Here is a 22,860-nt window from a genome sequence, read left to right as displayed (position 1 = left end):
AAAAAAATTCATATTAATTTTTCATTTGAAGTGGAAAGTTTCACATGGTGCTATTGCACCTGTACGTATACGTGAGATTTATTTATACGGGATTTAGTGCTATTACAAATATTAAGTATACGCCCAATTTAGAGAAGTACTTGAAAGTAAAGAAAGTTTTTTTTGCGTTTTTTATCTTGAAGATGATTTTTTTTTTTTTGATACATATTATAGGTTTTTATGACAAGAGCTAAAACTTGGCCTCAGAGAGTAAATCAGAATTCCAAACGGTTTGCAAGATAAAAGCCTGAGAAAATTATAGATTTTTTGTAAAAATGGCACCGAGAGTACAAATCTTTATGGGCCCATAAAAGAAAGGGCCCTTTTAGTCTTTTATCACGTAGTATCCGTATATGGTTATATTTTTTCGTGTTGCACTGTGTAATAGACATTTTTTAAATATATTTCAGTTAATAAATTTCTTTAAATTATCGTTCAAATAGTGGGTGAAATCACAAAAAACTCCTTTGATTCTAATAAAGCATTAAAGAACTTTCAGATTCAACTCTGGGAGGATTCAACCCTGAAATATAGTCTTAATCGATTAATAGGAAATCCTTAAGTTAATTTAAACCTACATTATTATTGGCATAGACACACTTTTGTAAAGAAAAATATTCTCTCCCTTTTACGGTATAATTTACTGTTGCTTTTCCATACAACTTTAGGACAAACAAAAAGCTTGAGAACACAACAATATGTAATAGGACAACTTTACATTGATAGAAAACGAAAGTACAGAGACAAGTGATAAGCGGTCCTAGAGTTTGTATTTCAGTCGTAGTTATAATTCTACCTCAGAGGCAATAACAACATATATACAGGAGAAAAACACAACAGATAGAAATAAATACATACAAAAAGAAAAAAAATAAACTCATAATACATACACACATCTGCATATATATATATACAACTACAATAATAAAAATAAAACAAATATTTATAAGTTTAATAAATTATTAAAAGATAATAATTATAATAATAACAATAAAACAAAAACAAACAGTAGTAAAATTGTTTTTGATTAATTGTTTCGCAAAAAAAAAAAAATACAAAAATTGTTGTATTTATTTAGTGCGAATTGGGGTGTAAATTTATTGGTAATGACTTTGAAATGAAATGTTAACATATTGTCAGGATTATTAGCAATATTTAAAGCTGAAAATAATAAAAAAATATAAAAAAAAAGTTTTTAAAACTCTAAAAAGGGTAAGTAGTTTTGAAATTTTATTAAAATTTTATTTCTAAATAAATTAAAATATTTGTCAAGTAATTAAATCCTTAAAACATCAAATTTTCATTAAGCAACTGTGGTAAGGGCTTCTCCTTCTAGAATCACAAACTTGTGTCAGTCAGTTTATGTGCGTGTTTGAGATTTCTAGTTTTTCTTCAGCTCCTATTGACTGTATTTGTTTGTTGGTTTGTGTGTTGCAATTTTGTTTTATAAATTATTTATTAATGCCTTAAGGATATTTGAGCATAAAAATTACTTGTAAATTTGTTGCCACAATAAACAAAAAATAGTGTACATTTGACCAATTGAACAGACCTTATATATACAGAAAGTATATCGATATTTACTTAGTGCTAAAAGGAGTAAATAAATTTTATTGTAAAACATTTATTTTTCAAATTTATAAAAAACTATGAAATTTCTTTATTTTGTGTGAATTTGATTGAGTGGGGAATTAATGGTCAAATGAACATATGTTGTTTAATAAATGTATTTTAAGACCAAGGAATATGTTGACTGACGTCTACTTTCAACATGTGTTCGATACTAAATGTAAAATTAGTTATTTGCTCGTAAGGGTTTTGATGTGAAAACAATGATTAATTATATGGGTGTTTGATTTCGATTTTAATGAAATTTTATTCTATAAATTTTATTCTATTATATAAAGAATAACCGAAATGACCAATCGTTCGAGAACCGAAACCAAGTACAAATATATATATTTAAGGTAATTTTTGAAAATTAGTATCAAACAATTAAGAAATTATACTCGGGCGAGGCCGACCATAAAATACCCTACACCTGTTACAAAAAAAAATGTTATTTAGTTTTCATAATAAAGCATTAGAGTTGAATTGTACCTTGCCTCAGATATACTTAAGCCATTTATTGTTGAATAAGATTGTGGACATTTAAGCCGAATTTTGAAGGGGGCTTTGAATGGGGGCTATGGTCAAATGAGACCCTATAATTAAAATATTCATGAGGGTCATCAAGGTTAGTATAGAACTTGGTTTTGCAGCTTTTTGTCGAGATAAGAGCATACTAAACATAATTATGAACTTAAAAGCCCGATTCGACCGGTTCAGTTGTATGGGGGCTAGGTGAAATAATGGACCGATGTTAACCATTTCCAACAGGCTTCGTCTACGGTACCATAGAAGATCGTGTGTTTCATTGAATTATCTTCAAAATTTATTACAAGGTTTACAAGTCCTATTCGGGGGTTCAGTTGTATGGGGGCTAGGTGAGATAATGAACCGATGTTAACCATTTTCGTCCCTGGTACCATAGAAGATCATGTACCAAATTTCATTAAATTATTTTTAAAATTGCGACCTGTAGTTTGAATACAAGTTTTACAAGCCCTATTCAGGGGTTCAGTTGTATGGGGGCTAGGTGAAATAATGGACAGATCGTAACCATTTTCAATAGGCTTCGTCCCTGGGACAATAGAAGATCATGTACCAAATTTCATTGAATTATCTTCAAAACTGCGACCTGTAGTTTGATTACAAGGTTTACATAGACGGATAGACAGAGAGACAGACAGACGGGCGGACATAGCTTAATCGACTCAGAAAATGATTCTAAGCCGATTGGTATACTTTAAAGTGGGTATAAGACCAGTATTATTGTGCGTTACAAACATCAGCACAAACCCAATATACCCTCTCCACTAAAGTGGTGTAGGGTATAAAAATACTCAAGACCACTGTATGGCCTGTTGTATGAATTATTGTCCAATATTCTGGAAATCAGTTTTCTGGACATAGATCCTTAAAGTTATCTAATCAGTCTTCCTGAAGGATGTAATATCTAAAGTAAAATCGCTCTAAAGATATTTGGATCTAATTTTGAGGAAAGCCTGGCAATGGCAGACATAGTGCTCTGGCGCTACACTATCCTCTCCGCGTGCTCTATATTCTTTCGAATCCCATTGTCCAATTTCATGCAGTTGTGCCTTTAAAGTTGTGTGTCTATTAAAAATACATACGTACCATGTCTGTATCTGTACTTGTCTTGCGCTCGAGTAGTATATGGACTGATCTATCGAGTAGTTTATTTAGTATTCTATGGACCAGTATATAAACGAGATAATATATTAAATAGTAGTCTGGTCTATAGAATTGTGCATAGACTATTGCATGTACTAGTCTATAGGCTAGACAGTATACTAGACAATCGATTTCTGAAGATTCTGGCGTTACACTATTCTCTGCATGTGGTCTATATTCTTCCGAATCCCTTTGTCCAATTTAAACTTTTGTGTTTGCCTTTAAACTTGTGTGTACGATGGTACATACGTACCATCATTTTAACCTTTAGTATTCAATGGATATATCTATAGACGAAACAATAGATTAAATAGCAGTATGGTGTATAGACTTGTACATAGACTATTCCATGGACCAGTCAGTAGCCTAGACAATATAATAGACAATAGATTTTGGAAGATTCTGGCTCTAATAGTTTCCCAGATATACGATTTTTTGTATTTAATTTATATGGTAAATGTCACGCCTCCCTTCAAAAATATACATTAACGTATAAGAATAACTAAGTGTAACAATAACTACAATCCCTCTACTAAGTTTTGAAAAGATCGGTCCGCAATTGACCCCAAATCTGACATAACTTCTTTAACATAAAATAAGTTTATTATCTATAAATTGATAAAAATGTTAAGATAAAAGAATTATTGATAATTACGATTTGTTATAAAATTTAAATCATACTTTTAAGTAATGTAAAGATCGATCAGCGATTGAAAGCCCCGATCTTAAAATTTATCCTAATGACAAGAAATGAGCATAAATCCAATAGATGAGTAAATCATGGTAATACATGACGAAAGGATCTCACCCAAAAAGGCCATATATGGGACAACCTTATGGAGTTAATTTTAAATTCACACACATACATACATATACATATATTTCGTTGGTGGGTGTATAAGATTTAGCTTAGCCGAATATAAAACTTACTTACTTGTTTTGTTTGTTGTTAATCTTTATATATTTCTTGAGGTTACATTTGATTTACATGTTGCGTGTACAGTTTTTGTTTAAATCTTTTACTTGCCAACTTAAAATTTATAAATTTTTTTTATTCATTTGGTTTTTTATGATATAGAAAACTTTCTTATGTAATTTAAAACTAAAACGCATTAAATTTGTGTGTATCTATCATCACAAAGGTAGGGGATTTATTAATTTCATGATTATAATTGTAATATATGTATATCGAAATATTGGTCATAGACCCACAGAAGTACAAATATCTTGGGTAATTATTAGATTCTAAGATGAGCCAGCCATGTCCGTCCATCCGTCTGTTTATCTTTTAATACTACGATATGCTCCGAGCAGAAGTATTTATGGTTATGAAATTGTATAAAAATATATATTATGGATCCTGAGAAAAAAAAAAAGCAACCGAATCGACTCAAAAACAAAATATTCATGGCGCTATAGTGTATTTGGTGGGTTCAAAATAGTCATATCTTGTACGAGTCGCTGAAATCTACCTAACCCATAACAGGGAACTTGTACCGGATGCAACTAATTAAATTTCCGTCAGAAACACGAGGGCCACGATGTTTTTCAGAAGTTTTGTCTTATATTTGGGGAGTGTGAGAAATGTGCGTTATGTTTTATATAAAGGCTCTCCCGAGGAGTGGGAGGAATATATATACATTAAGATATCTCTGGGACACGCTTTCCTTCGGAACAGTTGTTTTGGAGTGAAATCCATATGTTGCCACAAAAATGGAAAAAGTTAACAACATTGTAAAACAAAGTTATAGATGGTTAAGTTAGTTAGTTCGTTAGTTAGTGTTAGTTGTTAGTTAGTTAGTTAGTTCGTTCGTTAGTTAGTTAGTTAGTTAGTTCGTTAGTTAGTTAGTTCGTTCGTTAGTTAGTTAGTTAGTTAGTTGTTAGTTAGTTCGTTAGTTTTTCGTTCGTTAGTTCGTTTCGTTGTTCGTTCGTTCGTTGTTCGTTAGTTTCGTTCGTTTCGTTGTTCGTTCGTTAGTTCGTTAGTTCGTTCGTTTCGTTCGTTCTTCTTCGTTCGTTCGTTCGTTCGTTCGGTCGTTCGTTCGTTCGTTTCGTTCGTTCGTTCGTTTTCGTTCGTTCGTTCGTTCGTTCGTTCGTTCGTTCTTCGTTCGTTCGTTTTCGTTCGTTCGTTCGTTCTTTTCGTTCGTTCGTTCGTTCGTTCGTTCGTTCGTTCGTTCTTCGTTCGTTCGTTCGTTCGTTCGTTCGTTCGTTTTTCGTTCGTTCGTTCGTTCGTTCGTTCGTTCGTTCGTTTCGTTCGTTCGTTCGTTCGTTCGTTCGTTCGTTCGTTCGTTCGTTCGTTCGTTTCGTTCGTTCGTTTCGTTCGTTCGTTCGTTCGTTTCGTTAGTTCGTCGTTCGTTCGTTCTTCGTTCGTTCGTTCGTTCGTTCGTTCGTTCGTTCGTTGTTCGTTTCGTTCGTTTTCGTTCGTTCGTTCGTCTCGTTCGTTCGTTCGTTCGTTCGTTTCGTTCTTTCGTTCGTTTCGTTCGTTTCGTTCGTTCGTTCGTTCGTTCGTTCGTTCGTTCGTTCGTTCGTTCGTTCGTTTTTCGTTCGTTCGTAGTTCGTTCGTTCGTTTCGTTCGTTCGTTCGTTCTTCGTCGTTCGTTCGTTTCGTTCGTTCGTTCGTTCGTTCGTTTCGTTCGTTCGTTCGTTCGTTCGTTCGTTCGTTCGTTCGTTCTTCGTTCGTTTCGTTTCGTTCGTTCGTTCGTTGTTCGTTCTTCGTTCGTTCGTTCGTTCCGTTGTTCTTTGTTCGTTCGTTCGTTCGTTTCTTCGTTCGTTCGTTCGTTCGTTCGTTCGTTGTTCGTTTTCGTTCGTTCGTTCTTTCGTTCGTTCGTTCGTTTCGTTCGTTCCGTTTCGTTCGTTCGTTCGTTCGTTCGTTCGTTCGTTCGTTCGTTCGTTTTCGTTCGTTCGTTCGTTCGTTCGTTCTTCGTTCGTTCGTTGTTCGTTCGTTCGTTCGTTCGTTCGTTCGTTCGTTCGTTCGTTCGTTAGTTAGTTAGTTCGTTCGTTCTTCGTTCGTTAGTTCGTTAGTTAGTTAGTTAGTTAGTTAGTTAGTTAGTTAGTTTAGTATTACTTAGTACTATATAGACCTTGACAATATATTAACCAATGAAACAATAAATATATAAGAGATTAAAGAAATTCCTTAAGGATTCGTGAAGGTGAATAAAGAACAATCTGGGAAAATGTAGGATCTTTATTGCTGCCACCTATTACCCACACCACTACTATTTTCCTACGAAGGTTTAGCATTTCATAAGTTCAATCAAAAATGCACATAAAAATTGCTATGTAAATTTTATGCAAAAAAAAAAATTTACAAAAAATTCCCCTTTTGTGTTTTTAATTCTTTGTATAAAATTTTCACAAATAATTAAACCGGCGAAAAGGGCCGGGAGACAGCTTGTTGAATTGTTAATGAAAAAAGGACAATGTGTAAAGAATTTAGCTTTCATTAAAAATTCAAAAGACAACAACAACTACAGCAATTATAATGTCATGTTTATTTAGTATTAAAAATTTCAATATAATGAAACATTTTCAATGGGGATCAGATAAGAGCGAGTTGAAAATAATAATAATTTAATAAATTTAAAACTCAAACTCTTTATAGCTATGATGGGCAAGTGTGAGTGCAAGTAGAAAATAATTGTAATACCTAGAAATATTAAACCGTTTTAAATACGTAAATATATAGACAAATAAACAAACAAATAAAAAAGTGTATTGCCAGAGCAAATAAATAAATATTTATGGCTTGTGGCCAGTTAAGGATACAAGTTCATGTTTATGGCTTTATTATCCTTTCAGTTTTATTTTTTTATAATTTGTTTTCTTGTTATTTTTTGCACTCTTACCGTGGGTTAACAGCAATACAAACAAGTTGGCAAAAATAGGGAGTGTAGGCTCCATAACAACAAATAAAGTTGATTCTTAGCTGAAAGGAAAGTGTAAAAAATGTGAATTTATTTCGCTGTTTCAAGTTTCCCCAACAAGTGTTAAATAAACAACTGAAGGGGCTAAAATTACTTGTTTGTTTTTTTTTTTTTTTTGTTATTTGCAAAATGGATTCATTCACTCATTCATTCGTATATAATAAATTTGTATATAAACCTCTAAAGAAAACACTATAGACTAGGATAACATAGTGCCTATTAAGAATAATATATGGACAATGAATGTCTTAGAAACACATTTATAAATACTTTATAATATCGCTACAAGTGTGTATGTAAATATCCATGTCTGAAGAATATACTTTAAGAATATAATATTATATATATTTCATTTTATTTCCTGACACTTTTGCATCTGTTTGGGGAGCAAAGTAAGTGAGAGTGCGTGTTATATAATAAATATTTGAAATTTCAAGATTTAAATGACATTGGAAACTTTCACTACAAATTGTCTTGTGAAAAGTACAACCGAAATATATTAAAGCAAAGAAAGCTTAAAGATTTACTTTATGGTATTTTATTCTTACAGGTTTCCCTGTAAACGTAATTTACTTTTCTATAGAATCTTTAACACGAGTAAATTTGGTATAGAAAATTGCACTCTTTAACAAGGATTTTACTCTTTGTAAAAAAACAACGGAAATTTTCTATAAAAATTGTACTTGTAAAGCAACGAAAGCTTAAAGATTTACTTTATGGTATTTTATTCTTACAGGTTTCCCTGTAAACGTAATTTACTTTTCTATAGAATCTTTAACACGAGTAAATTTGGTATAGAAAATTGCACTCTTTAACAAGGATTTTACTCTTTGTAAAAAAACAACGGAAATTTTCTATAAAAATTGTACTTGTAAAGCAACGAAAGCTTAAAGATTTACTTTATGGTATTTTATTCTTACAGGTTTCCCTGTAAACGTAATTTACTTTTCTATAGAATCTTTAACACGAGTAAATTTGGTATAGAAAATTGCACTCTTTAACAAGGATTTTACTCTTTGTAAAAAAAAGAACGGAAATTTTTTATAGAAAATTGTACTCTTTAACAAAAAGAGAAAATTTTCTATAGAAAATTATACTCTTTAACAAAAAGAGAAAATGTTCTATAGAAAATTGTACTCTTTAACAAAAAGAGAAAATGTTCTATAGAAAATTATACTCTTTAACAAAAAGAGAAAATGTTCTATAGAAAATTATACTCTTTAACAAAAAGAGAAAATTTTCTATAGAAAATTGTTCTCTTTAACAAAAAGAGAAAAGTTTCTATAGAAAATTGTACTCTTTAACAGAAAGAGAAAATTTTCTATAGAAAATTGTACTCTGTAAAAACTGGAGAAAATTTTCTATAGAAAATTGTATTCAATAACAAAAAGAGAAAATTTTCTATAGAAAATTGTACTCTTTAACAAAAAGAGAAAATTTTCTATAGAAAATTGTACTCTTTAACAAAAAGAGAAAATTTTCTATAGAAAATTGTACTCTTTAACAAAAAGAGAAAATTTTCTATAGAAAATTGTACTCTTTAACAAAAAGAGAAACTTTTCTATAGAAGATTGTACTCTTTAACAAAAAGAGAAACTTTTCTATAGAAAATTGTACTCTTTAACAAAAAGAGAAAATTTTCTATAGAAAATTGTACTCTTTAACAAAAAGAGAAAATTTTCTATAGAAAATTTTACTCTTTAACAAAAAGAGAAAATTTTCTATAGAAAATTGTACTCTTTAACAAAAAGAGAAAATTTTCTATAGAAAATTGTACTCTTTAACAAAAAGAGAAAATTTTCTATAGAAAATTGTACTCTTTAACAAAAAGAGAAAATTTTCTATAGAAAATTGTACTCTTTAACAAAAAGAGAAATTTTCTATAGAAAATTGTACTCTTTAACAAAAAGAGAAAATTTTCTATAGAAAATTGTACTCTTTAACAAAAGAGAAAATTTTCTATAGAAAATTGTACTCTTTAACAAAAAGAGAAAATTTTCTATAGAAATTGTACTCTTTAACAAAAAGAGAAAATTTTCTATAGAAAATTGTACTCTTTAACAAAAAGAGAAAATTTTCTATAGAAAATTGTACTCTTTAACAAAAAGAGAAAATTTTCTATAGAAAATTGTACTCTTTAACAAAAAGAGAAAATTTTCTATAGAAAATTGTACTCTTTAACAAAAAGAGAAAATTTCTATAGAAAATTGTACTCTTTAAAAAAAGAGAAAATTTTCTATAGAAATTGTACTCTTTAACAAAAAGAGAAAATTTCTATAGAAAATTGTACTCTTTAACAAAAAGAGAAAATTTTCTATAGAAAATTGTACTCTTTAAGAAAAAGTGAAAATCTTCTATAGAAAATTGTATTCAATAACAAAAAGAGAAAATTTTCTATAGAAAATTGTACTCTTTAACAAAATAGAAAATTACACTCTTTAACAAAAGAGAAAATTTGCTATAGAAAATTGTACTCTTTAACAAAAAGAAAAAATTTTCAATAGAAAATTCTACTATTAAACAAAGAGGAAATGTTCTATACAAGATTAATCTCTTTACAAGGTTCGCTTTTAGTTAAGCTATTTAAGTAAGAACAGAGTGAGATATACGTTAATTAAATTCCTTGCTTCCAACCTAATCCTTTTTCACATCTACAGACTTAAACTTTTGTAGAATATTCTCATAAATATGTTCACATATGTTTCAATAATCAAACACCTTTCTCTAATTTTCTCTCCTTCATTCTACTGCTCATTTTCAAAATCCAATTAAAATTGTATGTATATGTATCGCAAACAATGTATAACGATTGTCTGTGAGACAAATATGATGATGAAAATTTATTATTGTTACACATTAATGATGACAAAAATTGTTACAGATTAACACTTTCCCTCTTTAATAAAAAGCACACGCTTCATTTTTCTATACTTTGTTTATTGTTATAAATGTTATATTGTGTGATAAGCCAAGACGTTGACAAAGAGAGGAAAAACTGTTGCAAAACATACATTTAAACGTAGTTTTTAAAAACACTATAATTTGCTTCACTGAACAAGTAATACACATGTATGCATACATCTATTTCATATACTCACAAGGATACGTGAACCAGTAGGTAATAAATATTGTCCTGTGTACTTTTAATGATATGTTTACTAACTAGCATTTTCTATAATATAAGTTGGCAGCAAATTAACCTAACAAAAGGAGAGAAAGTTAAGCATTTCAGTGAAGGGAATTTTTCTATGAAATATTAGTCTCTTTAACAAAGCAAACATTTTCTATGAAAAATTAGTCTCTTTAACAAAGAAGAAAATGAGTCTCTTTATCAAAGAGAAAATTTTCTATAGAAAATGAGTCTCTTTATCAAAGAGAAAATTTTCTATAGAAAATGAGTCTCTTTATCAAAGAGAAAATTTTCTATAGAAAATGAGTCTCTTTATCAAAGAGAAAATTTTCTATAGAAAATGAGTCTCTTTATCAAAGAGAAAATTTTCTGTAGAAAATGAGTCTCTTTATCAAAGAGAAAATTTTCTATAGAAAATGAGTCTCTTTATCAAAGAGAAAATTTTCTATACAAAATTTTCTATAGAAAATTTTCTATAGCAAATGAGCCTCTTTATCAAAGAGAAAATTTTCTATAGAAAATGAGTCTCTTTATTAAAGAGAAAATTTTCTATAGAAAATGAGTCTCTTTATTAAAGAGAAAATTTTCTATAGAAAATGAGTCTCTTTATCAAAGAGAAAATTTTCTGTAGAAAATGAGTCTCTTTATCAAAGAGAAAATTTTCTATAGAAAATGAGTCTCTTTATCAAAGAGAAAATTTTCTATACAAAATTTTCTATAGAAATTTTTCTATAGAAAATGAGCCTCTTTATCAAAGAGACAATTTTCTATAGAAAATGAGTCTCTTTTTCAAAGAGAAAATTTTCTATAGAAAATGAGTCTCTTTTTTAAAAAAAAAATTTTCTATAGAAAATGAGTCTCTTTTTCAAAGAGAAAATTTTCTATAGAAAATGAGTCTCTTTTTCAAAGAGAAAATTTTCTATAGAAAATGAGTCTCTTTTTCAAAGAGAAAATTTTCTATAGAAAATGAGTCTCTTTTTCAAAGAGAAAATTTTCTGTAGAAAATGAGTCTCTTTATCAAAGAGAAAATTTTCTATAGAAAATGAGTCTCTTTATCAAAGAGAAAATTTTCTATACAAAATTTTTTATAGAAAATTTTCTATAGCAAATGAGCCTCTTTATCAAAGAGAAAATTTTCTATAGAAAATGAGTCTCTTTATTAAAGAGAAAATTTTCTATAGAAAATGAGTCTCTTTATTAAAGAGAAAATTTTCTATAGAAAATGAGTCTCTTTATCAAAGAGAAAATTTTCTGTAGAAAATGAGTCTCTTTATCAAAGAGAAAATTTTCTATAGAAAATGAGTCTCTTTATCAAAGAGAAAATTTTCTATACAAAATTTTCTATAGAAATTTTTCTATAGAAAATGAGCCTCTTTATCAAAGAGACAATTTTCTATAGAAAATGAGTCTCTTTTTCAAAGAGAAAATTTTCTATAGAAAATGAGTCTCTTTTTCAAAGAGAAAATTTTCTATAGAAAATGAGTCTCTTTTTCAAAGAGAAAATTTTCTATAGAAAATGAGTCTCTTTTTCAAAGAGAAAATTTTCTATAGAAAATGAGTCTCTTTTTCAAAGAGAAAATTTTCTATAGAAAATGAGTCTCTTTTTCAAAGAGAAAATTTTCTGTAGAAAATGAGTCTCTTTATCAAAGAGAAAATTTTCTATAGAAAATGAGTCTCTTTATCAAAGAGAAAATTTTCTATACAAAATTTTTTATAGAAAATTTTCTATAGCAAATGAGCCTCTTTATCAAAGAGAAAATTTTCTATAGAAAATGAGTCTCTTTATTAAAGAGAAAATTTTCTATAGAAAATGAGTCTCTTTATTAAAGAGAAAATTTTCTATAGAAAATGAGTCTCTTTATCAAAGAGAAAATTTTCTGTAGAAAATGAGTCTCTTTATCAAAGAGAAAATTTTCTATAGAAAATGAGTCTCTTTATCAAAGAGAAAATTTTCTATACAAAATTTTCTATAGAAATTTTTCTATAGAAAATGAGCCTCTTTATCAAAGAGACAATTTTCTATAGAAAATGAGTCTCTTTTTCAAAGAGAAAATTTTCTATAGAAAATGAGTCTCTTTTCAAAGAGAAAATTTTCTATAGAAAATGAGTCTCTTTTTCAAAGAGAAAATTTTCTATAGAAAATGAGTCTCTTTTCAAAGAGAAAATTTTCTATAGAAAATGAGTCTCTTTTTCAAAGAGAAAATTTTCTATAGAAAATGAGTCTCTTTTTCAAAGAGAAAATTTTCTATAGAAAATGAGTCTCTTTTTCAAAGAGAAAATTTTCTATAGAAAATGAGTCTCTTTTTCAAAGAGAAAATTTTCTATAGAAAATGAGTCTCTTTTTCAAAGAGAAAATTTTCTATAGAAAATGAGTCTCTTTTTCAAAGAGAAAATTTTCTATAGAAAATGAGTCTCTTTTTCAAAGAGAAAATTTTCTATAGAAAATGAGTCTCTTTTTCAAAGAGATCTCTTTATCAAAGAGAAAATTTTCTATAGAAAATGAGTCTCTTTATCAAAGAGAAAATTTTCTATAGAAAATGAGTCTCTTTATCAAAGAGAAAATTTTCTATAGAAAATGAGTCTCTTTATCAAAGAGAAAATTTTCTATAGAAAATGAGTCTCTTTATCAAAGAGAAAATTTTCTATAGAAAATGAGTCTCTTTATCAAAGAGAAAATTTTCTATAGAAAATGAGTCTCTTTATCAAAGAGAAAATTTTCTATAGAAAATGAGTCTCTTTATCAAAGAGAAAATTTTCTATAGAAAATGAGTCTCTTTATCAAAGAGAAAATTTTCTATAGAAAATGAGTCTCTTTATCAAAGAGAAAATTTTCTATAGAAAATGAGTCTCTTTATCAAAGAGAAAATTTTCTATAGAAAATGAGTCTCTTTATCAAAGAGAAAATTTTCTATAGAAAATAAGTCTCTTTTTCAAAAGAAAATTTTCTATAGAAAATTAGTATCTTTTTCAAAGAGAAAAGTTTCTATAGAAAATTAGTCTCTTTTTCAAAGAGAAAATTTTCTTTAGAAAATTAGTCTCGTTTTCAAAGAGAAATTTTGTGTTAAAAATTTGACTCTTTCACAGAGAATTCTGGTTCTATTGTTTCTCTCATAATATTAAAAAATCTTGATTTCTTCATTACCAACCACTTAGTGCTTTTTATTTAACTGTTAATTGGTAGACGTTTGACCTTTTCCTTTCGGTTCTTTCAATGGTTAATCTTAAAGCATGCACAATCAACCACATTTGGACGTTGTTTAATGTTTATTTAGACATTTATTTTTGAAAGCTAAAAACGGAATGAAAAATATTTGTTTGTTTAAATGATACTCTTTCACAGAGGCTGACAACAAGTACGAATGAAGAACGTTTTTATGAAGCACAGACTGTTTGTTGAAAGTTCATAAAAACACGATGTGGAAAGTATATTTAACCTTCAACATGGTGGTTTTTAATTTCGTTTAAGTTGTTTGTGTGTTTTTGATGTTTGACCACAAAAACCTTAAATCGTAGCCAAATATTTTTTAATTAAAAGATCAAACTACTATAAAGATTTAATATCCTGTAAAGTTAATATTTTATGTTATTGAACAGTTTTTTTTTATTTTTATCTATTTTTTTTACTGCGACTCAACTTAAATGCCTACAGAAATTGCAACGTCATTCAATTATGCCGCTAACTATTAATTTTATCTATGAGTTTCAATGTCAATCAATCAATTAAACAATAACGAAACCAAATGATAATGTATTCGCTCTTTATCAGCAATTTATCTTCATTATTATTATTTTTTACTTGAACTTTGATTGCAATCTGCCATAAATTTGTTTGTTTCATACAAATCCATCTTCGTAATCATCATCTAACATACACACGTAATATTTTTTTAAGTGTAAATATCTGTTTCCTATGAAAAATTATAAATATGTTTATAAATCATCATTATATTTGTTTTATTTTTCTCTTTACAAGCTTGAGATTCATTGTACTTTTGCACCTTTTGGTTTATTTATATTTTATGATGATTAAATATGTTTACACATTCATTCATATACATATTTATATTTATTTTATAACAAGTGGCACGTGCTAAACAACCATAAACGTTTATTAGCGAATACATATTTGTATTAAATTGTTTTTACTTTTACAACAAAATTCTTGCACTTGAAACAGGTGCTTTTTATAAAAATTATCATTTGTATCTGAACGATTACTCGGGAGGTTAAGGTTTATAATATTTGAACTGTTTAATGATTAATAGCACGTTTTTTACTAAATAAAATTAACAAAACTACTACAGATATTGTTCATATTATAATTACTATGATACTATAACAAATTTTTGTCTTTCTTAAAGAGAATAAAATTTCATCTTTTGTTAAAGAGACACATTTTCTATAGAAAATTTTCTCTTTTGTTAAAAAGAAACATTTCTATAGAAAATTTTCTCTTTTGTTAAAGAGACACGTTCTCTATAGAAGATTTTGTCTTTCGTTAAAGAAATATATTTTCTATAGCATTTTTTTTAAACAGACACATTTTCTATAGAAAATTTTCTCTTTTTGTTAAAGAGTACAATTTTCTATAGAAAATGTTCTCTTTTTGTTAAAGAGTACAATTTTCTATAAAAAATTTTCTCTTTCTGTTAAAGAGTACAATTTTCTATAGAAAATTTTCTCTTTTTGTTAAAGAGTACAATTTTCTATAGAAAATTTTCTCTTTTTGTTAAAGAGTACAATTTTCTGTAGAAAATTTTCTCTTTTTGTTAAAGAGTACAATTTTCTATAGAAAATTTTCTCTTTTTGTTAAAGAGTACAATTTTCTATAGAAAATTTTCTCTTTTTGTTAAAGAGTACAATTTTCTATAAAAAATTTTCTCTTTTTGTTAAAGAGTACAATTTTCTATAGAAAATTTTCTCTTTTTGTTAAAGGGGACAATTTTCTATAGAAAATTTTCTCTTTTTGTTAAAGAGTACAATTTTCTATAGAAATTTTTCTCTTTTTGTTAAAGAGTACAATTTTCTATAGATAATTTTCTCTTTTTGTTAAAGAGTACAATTTTCTATAGAAAATTTTCTCCTTTTGTTAAAGAGTACAATTTTCTATAGAAAATTTTCTCTTTTTGTTAAAGAGTACAATTTTCTATAGAAAATTTTCTCTTTTTGTTAAAGAGTACAATTTTCTATAGAAAATTTTCTCCTTTTGTTAAAGAGTACAATTTTCTATAGAAAATTTTCTCTTTTTGTTAAAGAGTACAATTTTCTATAGAAAATTTTCTCTTTTTGTTAAGAGTACAATTTTCTATAGCAAATTTTCTCTTTTTGTTAAAGAGTACAATTTTCTATAGAAAATTTTCTCTTTTTGTTAAAGAGTACAATTTTCTATAGAAAATTTTCTCTTTTTGTTAAAGAGTACAATTTTCTATAGAAAATTTTCTCTTTTTGTTAAAGAGTACAACTTTCTATAGAAAATTTTCTCTTTTGTTAAAGAGTACAATTTTCTATAGAAAATTTTCTCTTTTTGTTAAAGAGTACAATTTTCTATAGAAAATTTTCTCCTTTTGTTAAAGAGTACAATTTTCTATAGAAAATTTTTTCTTTTTGTTAAAGAGTACAATTTTCTATAGAAAATTTTCTCCTTTTGTTAAAGAGTACAATTTTCTATAGAAAATTTTCTCCTTTTGTTAAAGAGTACAATTTTCTATAGAAAATTTTCTCCTTTTGTTAAAGAGTACAATTTTCTATAGAAAATTTTCTCTTTTTGTTAAAGAGTACAATTTTCTATAGAAAATTTTCTCTTTTTGTTAAAGAGTACAATTTTCTATAGAAAATTTTCTCTTTTTGTTAAAGAGTACAATTTTCTATAGAAAATTTTCTCTTTTTGTTAAAGAGTACAATTTTCTATAGAAAATTTTCTCTTTTTGTTAAAGAGTACAATTTTCTATAGAAAATTTTCTCTTTTTGTTAAAGAGTACAATTTTCTATAGAAATGTTCTCTTTTTGTTAAAGAGTACAATTTTCTATAGAAAATGTTCTCTTTTTGTTAAAGAGTACAATTTTCTATAGAAAATTTTCTCTGTTTGTTAAAGAGTACAATTTTCTATAGAAAATTTTCTCTGTTTGTTAAAGAGTACAATTTTCTATAGAAAATTTTCTCTGTTTGTTAAAGAGTACAATTTTCTATAGAAAATTTTCTCTGTTTGTTAAAGAGTACAATTTTCTATAGAAAATTTTCTCTGTTTGTTAAAGAGTACATATTTCCTCTTTTGTTAAAGAGATTAATTTTCTATAGTATTTTTTCTCTTTTGTTAATAACAACTTCTCCTTTTTAAAGAGTAGAATTTTATATAGAACGGTTTTACTTCGTTAAAGAGTTTATATTTCTATAGAACAGTTTCTCTTTGTTAAATAGTGGAATTTTCTATAGAATAATTTCTATTAGTTAAAGAGTACAAGAGAGAAAGAGACTAATTTTATATAGAACGGTTTTACTTTGTTAAAGAGTTTAAATTACTATAGAACAGTTTCTCTTTGTTAAATAGTGGAATTTTCTATAGAATAATTTCTCTTAGTTAAAGAGCGGAAATGTTTATAGAACAGTTTATCTTTGTTAAAAAGATGAATTTTTCTATAGAACAGTTTTTCTTTTCTAGAGAGTGTAATTTTCCAATGAACGGTTTTTCTTTGTTAAGGAGCTAAATTTGTTAAAGGGTGAAATTTTCTACCAAAAATATTCTGTCTTTTGAGATAAAGAGAACAGTGGCATACTTTTAAAATTCATTTTATTCTATTCTAAAAGCTTTAATAGCGTAATTGAATTCAAATATATATTTAATGAATTCTTTTATCTTTGTTTATCCTTTATATTTCCTCTAACTGTATTTTCAATAGCTTAGTTATTAATAAGGATTTCAGTTGTTATAAATCTTTTAATCCTTTAATAATGAAATTTTAGTTTCCATAAATCAGTCCATCAAGTTTCTCTCTCTATCACAAACAAAGAGCCCACAATTACAAAATTCTCTAATAATGAAAATGGCAACAACAAGCTAAAATTAAATTTTGGTGGGGGGCTTCTGTTACCATCGACGTTCTAAGAATCAATAATAGCAACATAAAACCTTAAAAATTTCAGGAAGGATGTGGGATTGGCAAAAAAATTTAAACACATATCCACAAAGGAAAACACAAAATGAACTGTAACATAAAAACCGCAATACTCTTGCCAATATGATGCCCTCAACACATGTAAACATGAAAATTTCAAACTTTGAGTTTATGAAATGTTGAACAGACGTTTAAAAGAATGTATAATACGTAATGAGTTAAACTATAAGCGGCTTTAGTTATATGATGTAAATTTATTACACCATATTTAGGTAGTATTTAAGACAAAAACCATAAACCCTCTTTATGTATTAGTAAGGACAACAATCACTTAACATCCACAATTCATTTATATATTGTTTTTCTCTTCCAGTTTCATTCCTCAACACCAACTCAACTCGCAATTATTGTTATACAAAATGGATATTGTTATACGTGAAGAAGACATTTCCTTGGGACAAGTAGGCATCTATGCCTCCTTATCATTTTTAGTGGTTTCTGTCTTGGGTTTGGGATTTTATGCCACTTGTTCAAGAAAATACCGTTTGAATTGGTTTGAGAAAAATCTATTAGAATCAGCGAACAACAAAGATGAAGAAGCTGACTGTAGAGATGCCCTAGTGGCAACGGCTTCTGGTTATAATGTCGACAATATCAGCGAATGTTCACGTTCTATAGCGAAGGGCAATGTTACTCCCACCTCCATTAATACCGATGATCCCACATTTTGGGTGCCACCACCTTCGAAAACCATACAACAACAGGTTTCTACATCGGCCGATGAATCACCACCCTCAACACCCACCTCTCCAACTGGCAGCTTGAAATCGAATACTTTATCGATGTCATCTTGTAATTCCGTGCCTATAGCTCGTTCCGACAAACATGTGGTTTTAGCTATGAATCCTACACGTCCCAAGGTTTCATCGATGAATGCCAAGTTGGATCACACCAAAATCGATATGGCTTTATATAGAACGGTTAATATTATTTTGTAATAATTTGTTCTTTAAATATCTATTTTAATTATCGCTTTCTATTACAGAACTCTTTACAAAAGGGTCCCAATCCTACCGAAGATCCTAAGGGCAGCATTCATGTTAGCATAGTTTATGATCCTCATGCTGGTATTTTATCAGTCCGTTTAATAGAGGTTTGTTAATTTTTCCTAATGCTATAAAAAAGTGTTGTGTAACATACTGTTTACTTTTTAGGCTCAAAACCTTCAGCCCCGCGATTTTAGTGGCACAGCAGATCCTTATGCTAAAATTCGTCTATTACCAGAAAAGAAAAACTTCTGGCAAACTCGTATACACAAGAAGACTCTCAATCCAGGTTAGTAAAATGTAGCATGTCCGCTTTGATTTATTTCATTTGAGATTCTTTAAGGTCCATAAGTTAAATTTCCTCAAAATCTCTTCTAGCATCAGTTATTGATGGAATGCTTGAAATATTAGAGAATGGTTTCCAAAATGAATGGTCCTCTGAAATTTAGTCACGGCTCCCCTTTAGGACCCGTTTGCGATTTATATATAAGTTTTCTTTTTAATGATCATTATCGTCATAGATTTAAACAATCCAAAGGAATTAAAATGGAATCATTACTTTCACCAATGTTCCTTATTAAAACAGATATTTAAAAATGACGTTGATCATATTTAGACAGATTATCACTTCACAGCCTAACCAGCCCTACAAATATAGGCAAATCTACTTAAGGGTAAGACTGAGCTGAACAGTGTACATTGCGACGACTTAATCTCAGTTTACACTGACGGTTTAGTAATTGCTTTGGGTACTGATCATATTACCAAGGGTCTGAGTGGTTTTTATACCCACCATCAAAAAAGACGAGGGGTATATTGATTTTGTGATTCCGTTTAAAACACATAGACCCACAAAAGTATATATATATATTCTGTGTCCGAACAGAATAAGCAAGAGGGTTGAAATTTTCCACAATTATTCTCTATAGGTAATTTGGTATTGAAAATGGGCAATATTTGTCCACTTTTTCGGATAGGCCCAATACAAGTGGAACAACGACAAACAGCTTTATCGGCCATATCTGTTTAAAAGGTACGAGTATACCGATGAAATTTTATATGGATCAGTCCATAATTAACTCTATCCCTTCTATATAAAGTCCCCTTAAGAAAATGACTTTAACGTTCATGCTGTCCTAAAATACGAGAATAGCGATGAAATTTGACATAAGTAAATCTCTTACGAGCCAAAATCCCCCTACAAAATTTTATGTGGATTGGTCCATAAGTGACCTTTTCCCCCTATAAGGTCCCCTTCTGAAAATTACTTTAACGCTATTTATTGGCTTAAAAGTACTAGTATAGAGGTGAAATTCGCCAGAGATAAGTTTCATATATGTTAAAGTCTCCCTATAAAATTTTGTAACGATCGGTTCATACCCCCAATAAAAGGACCCCTTCAGAAAGTGACTTTAACGTCCATTAATGGCTTAAAAATACGAATATAGAGCTCCCCTTCAGAAAATTACTTTAAAACTCATTACTGGCTTACAAATATGAGTAAAGCGATGAAATTCGACACATATGTATAAGTTTTATACGAGTTAAAACCTCTCTACCAAATTTATTGAGGATCGGGCCATAATTGACCCTAGCCGCATATAGGGTTCCCTTCAGAAAATTAATTTAACGATCATCGCTGTTTTAAAAATACTTGTACAGTTATGAGATGTGATATAAGGAACTTTTATAGGAACGTAAATCTTCCCACCGAATTTCATGCGGAAGGTGTAGGTAACTGACCACACCCGCGCATATAAGGCTCCCATCAGAAAATTACTTTAACGCTAATTACTGGCATAAAAATTCCAGTACAGCGATAATGGAAGTTTTTTTATAAGAATAACCAAGTCGATGATGATTTCGCCGTTCTACGGTGGTTCTCTCGGATTCTCTCAAATTTGGAAAATAGGGTCAAAATAGTCTATGAGTTTCGAGTATTTTCATTAAATTTATGACCATCATGTATTTTTGCTCTCTAAAGTAGCGTACAAGTTCTCATTTTCTTTGCCCTAAGGTTACCGAGTTTGTCCTTTCAAGATCCCGTTTCTAGTATGCAGTTTGATATTGTAGAGGAAAAGTTTTCGCGTAATTGGTAAAAACAACATGGCCTTAGGCTAGGTCGCGATTTTTCTGCATAAGTGGAACTTGGGAAATTAGTTACTATTCAGAAGTGTCGAAAACCGTCCAGCCTGTTTAACGACGTGGGGTTTTCACTTTTCACTAACGAAATTTTGAAACGTAGTCCAATGATAAAGTTCTATTATGTTTAAGTTGATAAAAAAGTTGCTAAGAATTCAGCTGCCGGCCTATTTGGGAACCGATACTGTACATTATAATCAATATAATTTAAATTAACATACATTTACTTTCCATTTCCCTTACAGTTTTCGATGAAGATTTCGTTTTCGAAGAAAATCCCAATGCCATTGATAAACGTACCATAGAAATTTTACTCTACGATTTTGATGCCTACTCCCGACACGTTTGCATAGGAGGGGCTCAAATACCATTGGCTAATTTGGACTTGACTAAGAAGGAGAAATTCTGGACACCCTTGGGAACATGTGCTGAACAAGTAAGGAATATAAAAAATAACAAATTGACATAAAACCTTAAAAAACATATATTTATTTAGGACATGAAAGTGGATTTAGGAGATGTTATGATTACTTTGGCCTATTTACCCTCAGCAGAACGTTTGACGGTGGTGGTAATAAAGGCTAGAAATTTGAGAATTGTAGATGATTCACGCAACTCCTCAGATCCGTATATAAAGGTTACACTAATGGTACCGGGTAAAAAGAATAAAAAAACGCAAAACGGCCGTTATACGCAACAATATTAATCCAGTGTATAATGAAGCCTTAACATTTGATGTCCATAAAGAGGCTTTGAAAAATGCCACCATAGAATTACAGGTGGTACATGATGGTTTATTGGGTAAGGGCAGAGTGAGAAATGATTCTTTTTAATTTGATTGATTTGTTGCTTCTTTTCTTAGGTTCTAATGAAATCTTGGGTAGAGCTATTATTGGTGGCGGACCAGATGTTCGTCCAGATGAGAAAATTTTCTTTGAAGAAATGTTCCGCTCTAAAAATGCCACTGCCCAATGGGTGCCACTGCAAGATGTTAACAATGGTCGCACTAACAGTGGAAATTAAAGTGGAATTTGTTGACATGGTTTGTGTCTACACTAAAATGGTTTCTAACTTAACTCAAAACAAACATAGAATACCTACCACTCTTTGTTGTCCAATACAGTTTGAAAGTCTTAGCATTGCTTTAGTGCGCTGCTGCTAATGAAATTACTGTTAAATAACATTTTAACAAACCTTTAACAAGAGTTTGTTAAACATTACTGTTAACTTAGATTAACAGTGTTTGTTTTTGTCTTTTCTCCCCTAAACAAACTAAGAAATTGTTAGACCAGAGAAAAACTTAAATTGTTACCAAAATATAAAGGATTTTTGCAGGGATCATAAATTAATTCAAGAGAATAATTATAAATTTAAACTTAAAACAATTATTAAATGTGCTTTAAAACTCGAAAAATTTGAAAAAAAAAAAAAATGATTTAAATTAATGGAAAAAGAAAACTATTTGAAATTTTTATAAATTATAAATATAATTGATTTTTTGCTATTGATGTTTATAAACAATTATTAACTAACACATACATCCATAAATATTATATAGATGTTTTTTATGTAGTAGTTTAACATACATATATAAAAATGAATTTAACAAGAGATTTTGTCTACATGTCCATAAGTACCTAAAATAGTAAAACTTCTTTGTAACTTTAAAATCAAATCGAACAGTATTTTGCCAGTATATTCTGATTTATATAATTGAGAAGGAATTTAAATCAAAATAAAATTGTAACAAGATTTAAACAAATATTTGCCAGTACTTAAGTATGACTACAATAATTATAGATATTTTATAAAATGGATATCTTATATAACAATTGAATTGACTATATATATACATATATATAACTACGTTAATACTACAAGTACACATACACACTTATTTAAATAAATATTTAAATAAAAAATACCAAGAAAATATTCATACACTAAATTATATATTATAAATGTTACAATTAGTATTAATATTTATTTAAATAAATTCGTATGAAAAATATATATATTTGATTTTGTTTAATTACGAAGTAATTCAAAAGGTAATTTTGCAAGTGTCACAATTCAATATTTAAACAATCACACAACACTTTCATCCGATATATTTAAGATAAAACTAACGAAAATATTCTCTCTAGAGAGAGTACTTGGCAAACAATGGTTTC

At 28.7% G+C, this 22,860-nt stretch overlaps 1 protein-coding gene across 1 annotated transcript; it reads left to right on the top strand.

Annotated features, from left to right (window-relative positions):
* Positions 1-976: 976 nt before the first annotated feature.
* On the top strand, positions 977-22,651 carry LOC119613020 (synaptotagmin-5). The gene is given in 8 exon segments (XM_037968953.1): positions 977-1,251; positions 17,872-18,478; positions 18,544-18,651; positions 18,713-18,833; positions 20,932-21,122; positions 21,183-21,343; positions 21,345-21,487; positions 21,549-22,651. Coding segments are annotated over 7 exon segments (1,446 nt in total). The 5' UTR covers positions 977-1,251; positions 17,872-17,917; the 3' UTR covers positions 21,710-22,651.
* The last annotated feature ends 209 nt before the right edge of the window (positions 22,652-22,860 follow it).

The sequence above is a fragment of the Lucilia sericata genome, unplaced genomic scaffold (assembly GCF_015586225.1).
Source record: "Lucilia sericata isolate MDLA Ls3-8-SP2 unplaced genomic scaffold, ASM1558622v1 Contig001920F_arrow, whole genome shotgun sequence".
NCBI classification, from domain to species: Eukaryota; Metazoa; Arthropoda; class Insecta; order Diptera; family Calliphoridae; genus Lucilia; species Lucilia sericata.
This window is presented reverse-complemented; position numbering and strand designations above follow the sequence as displayed.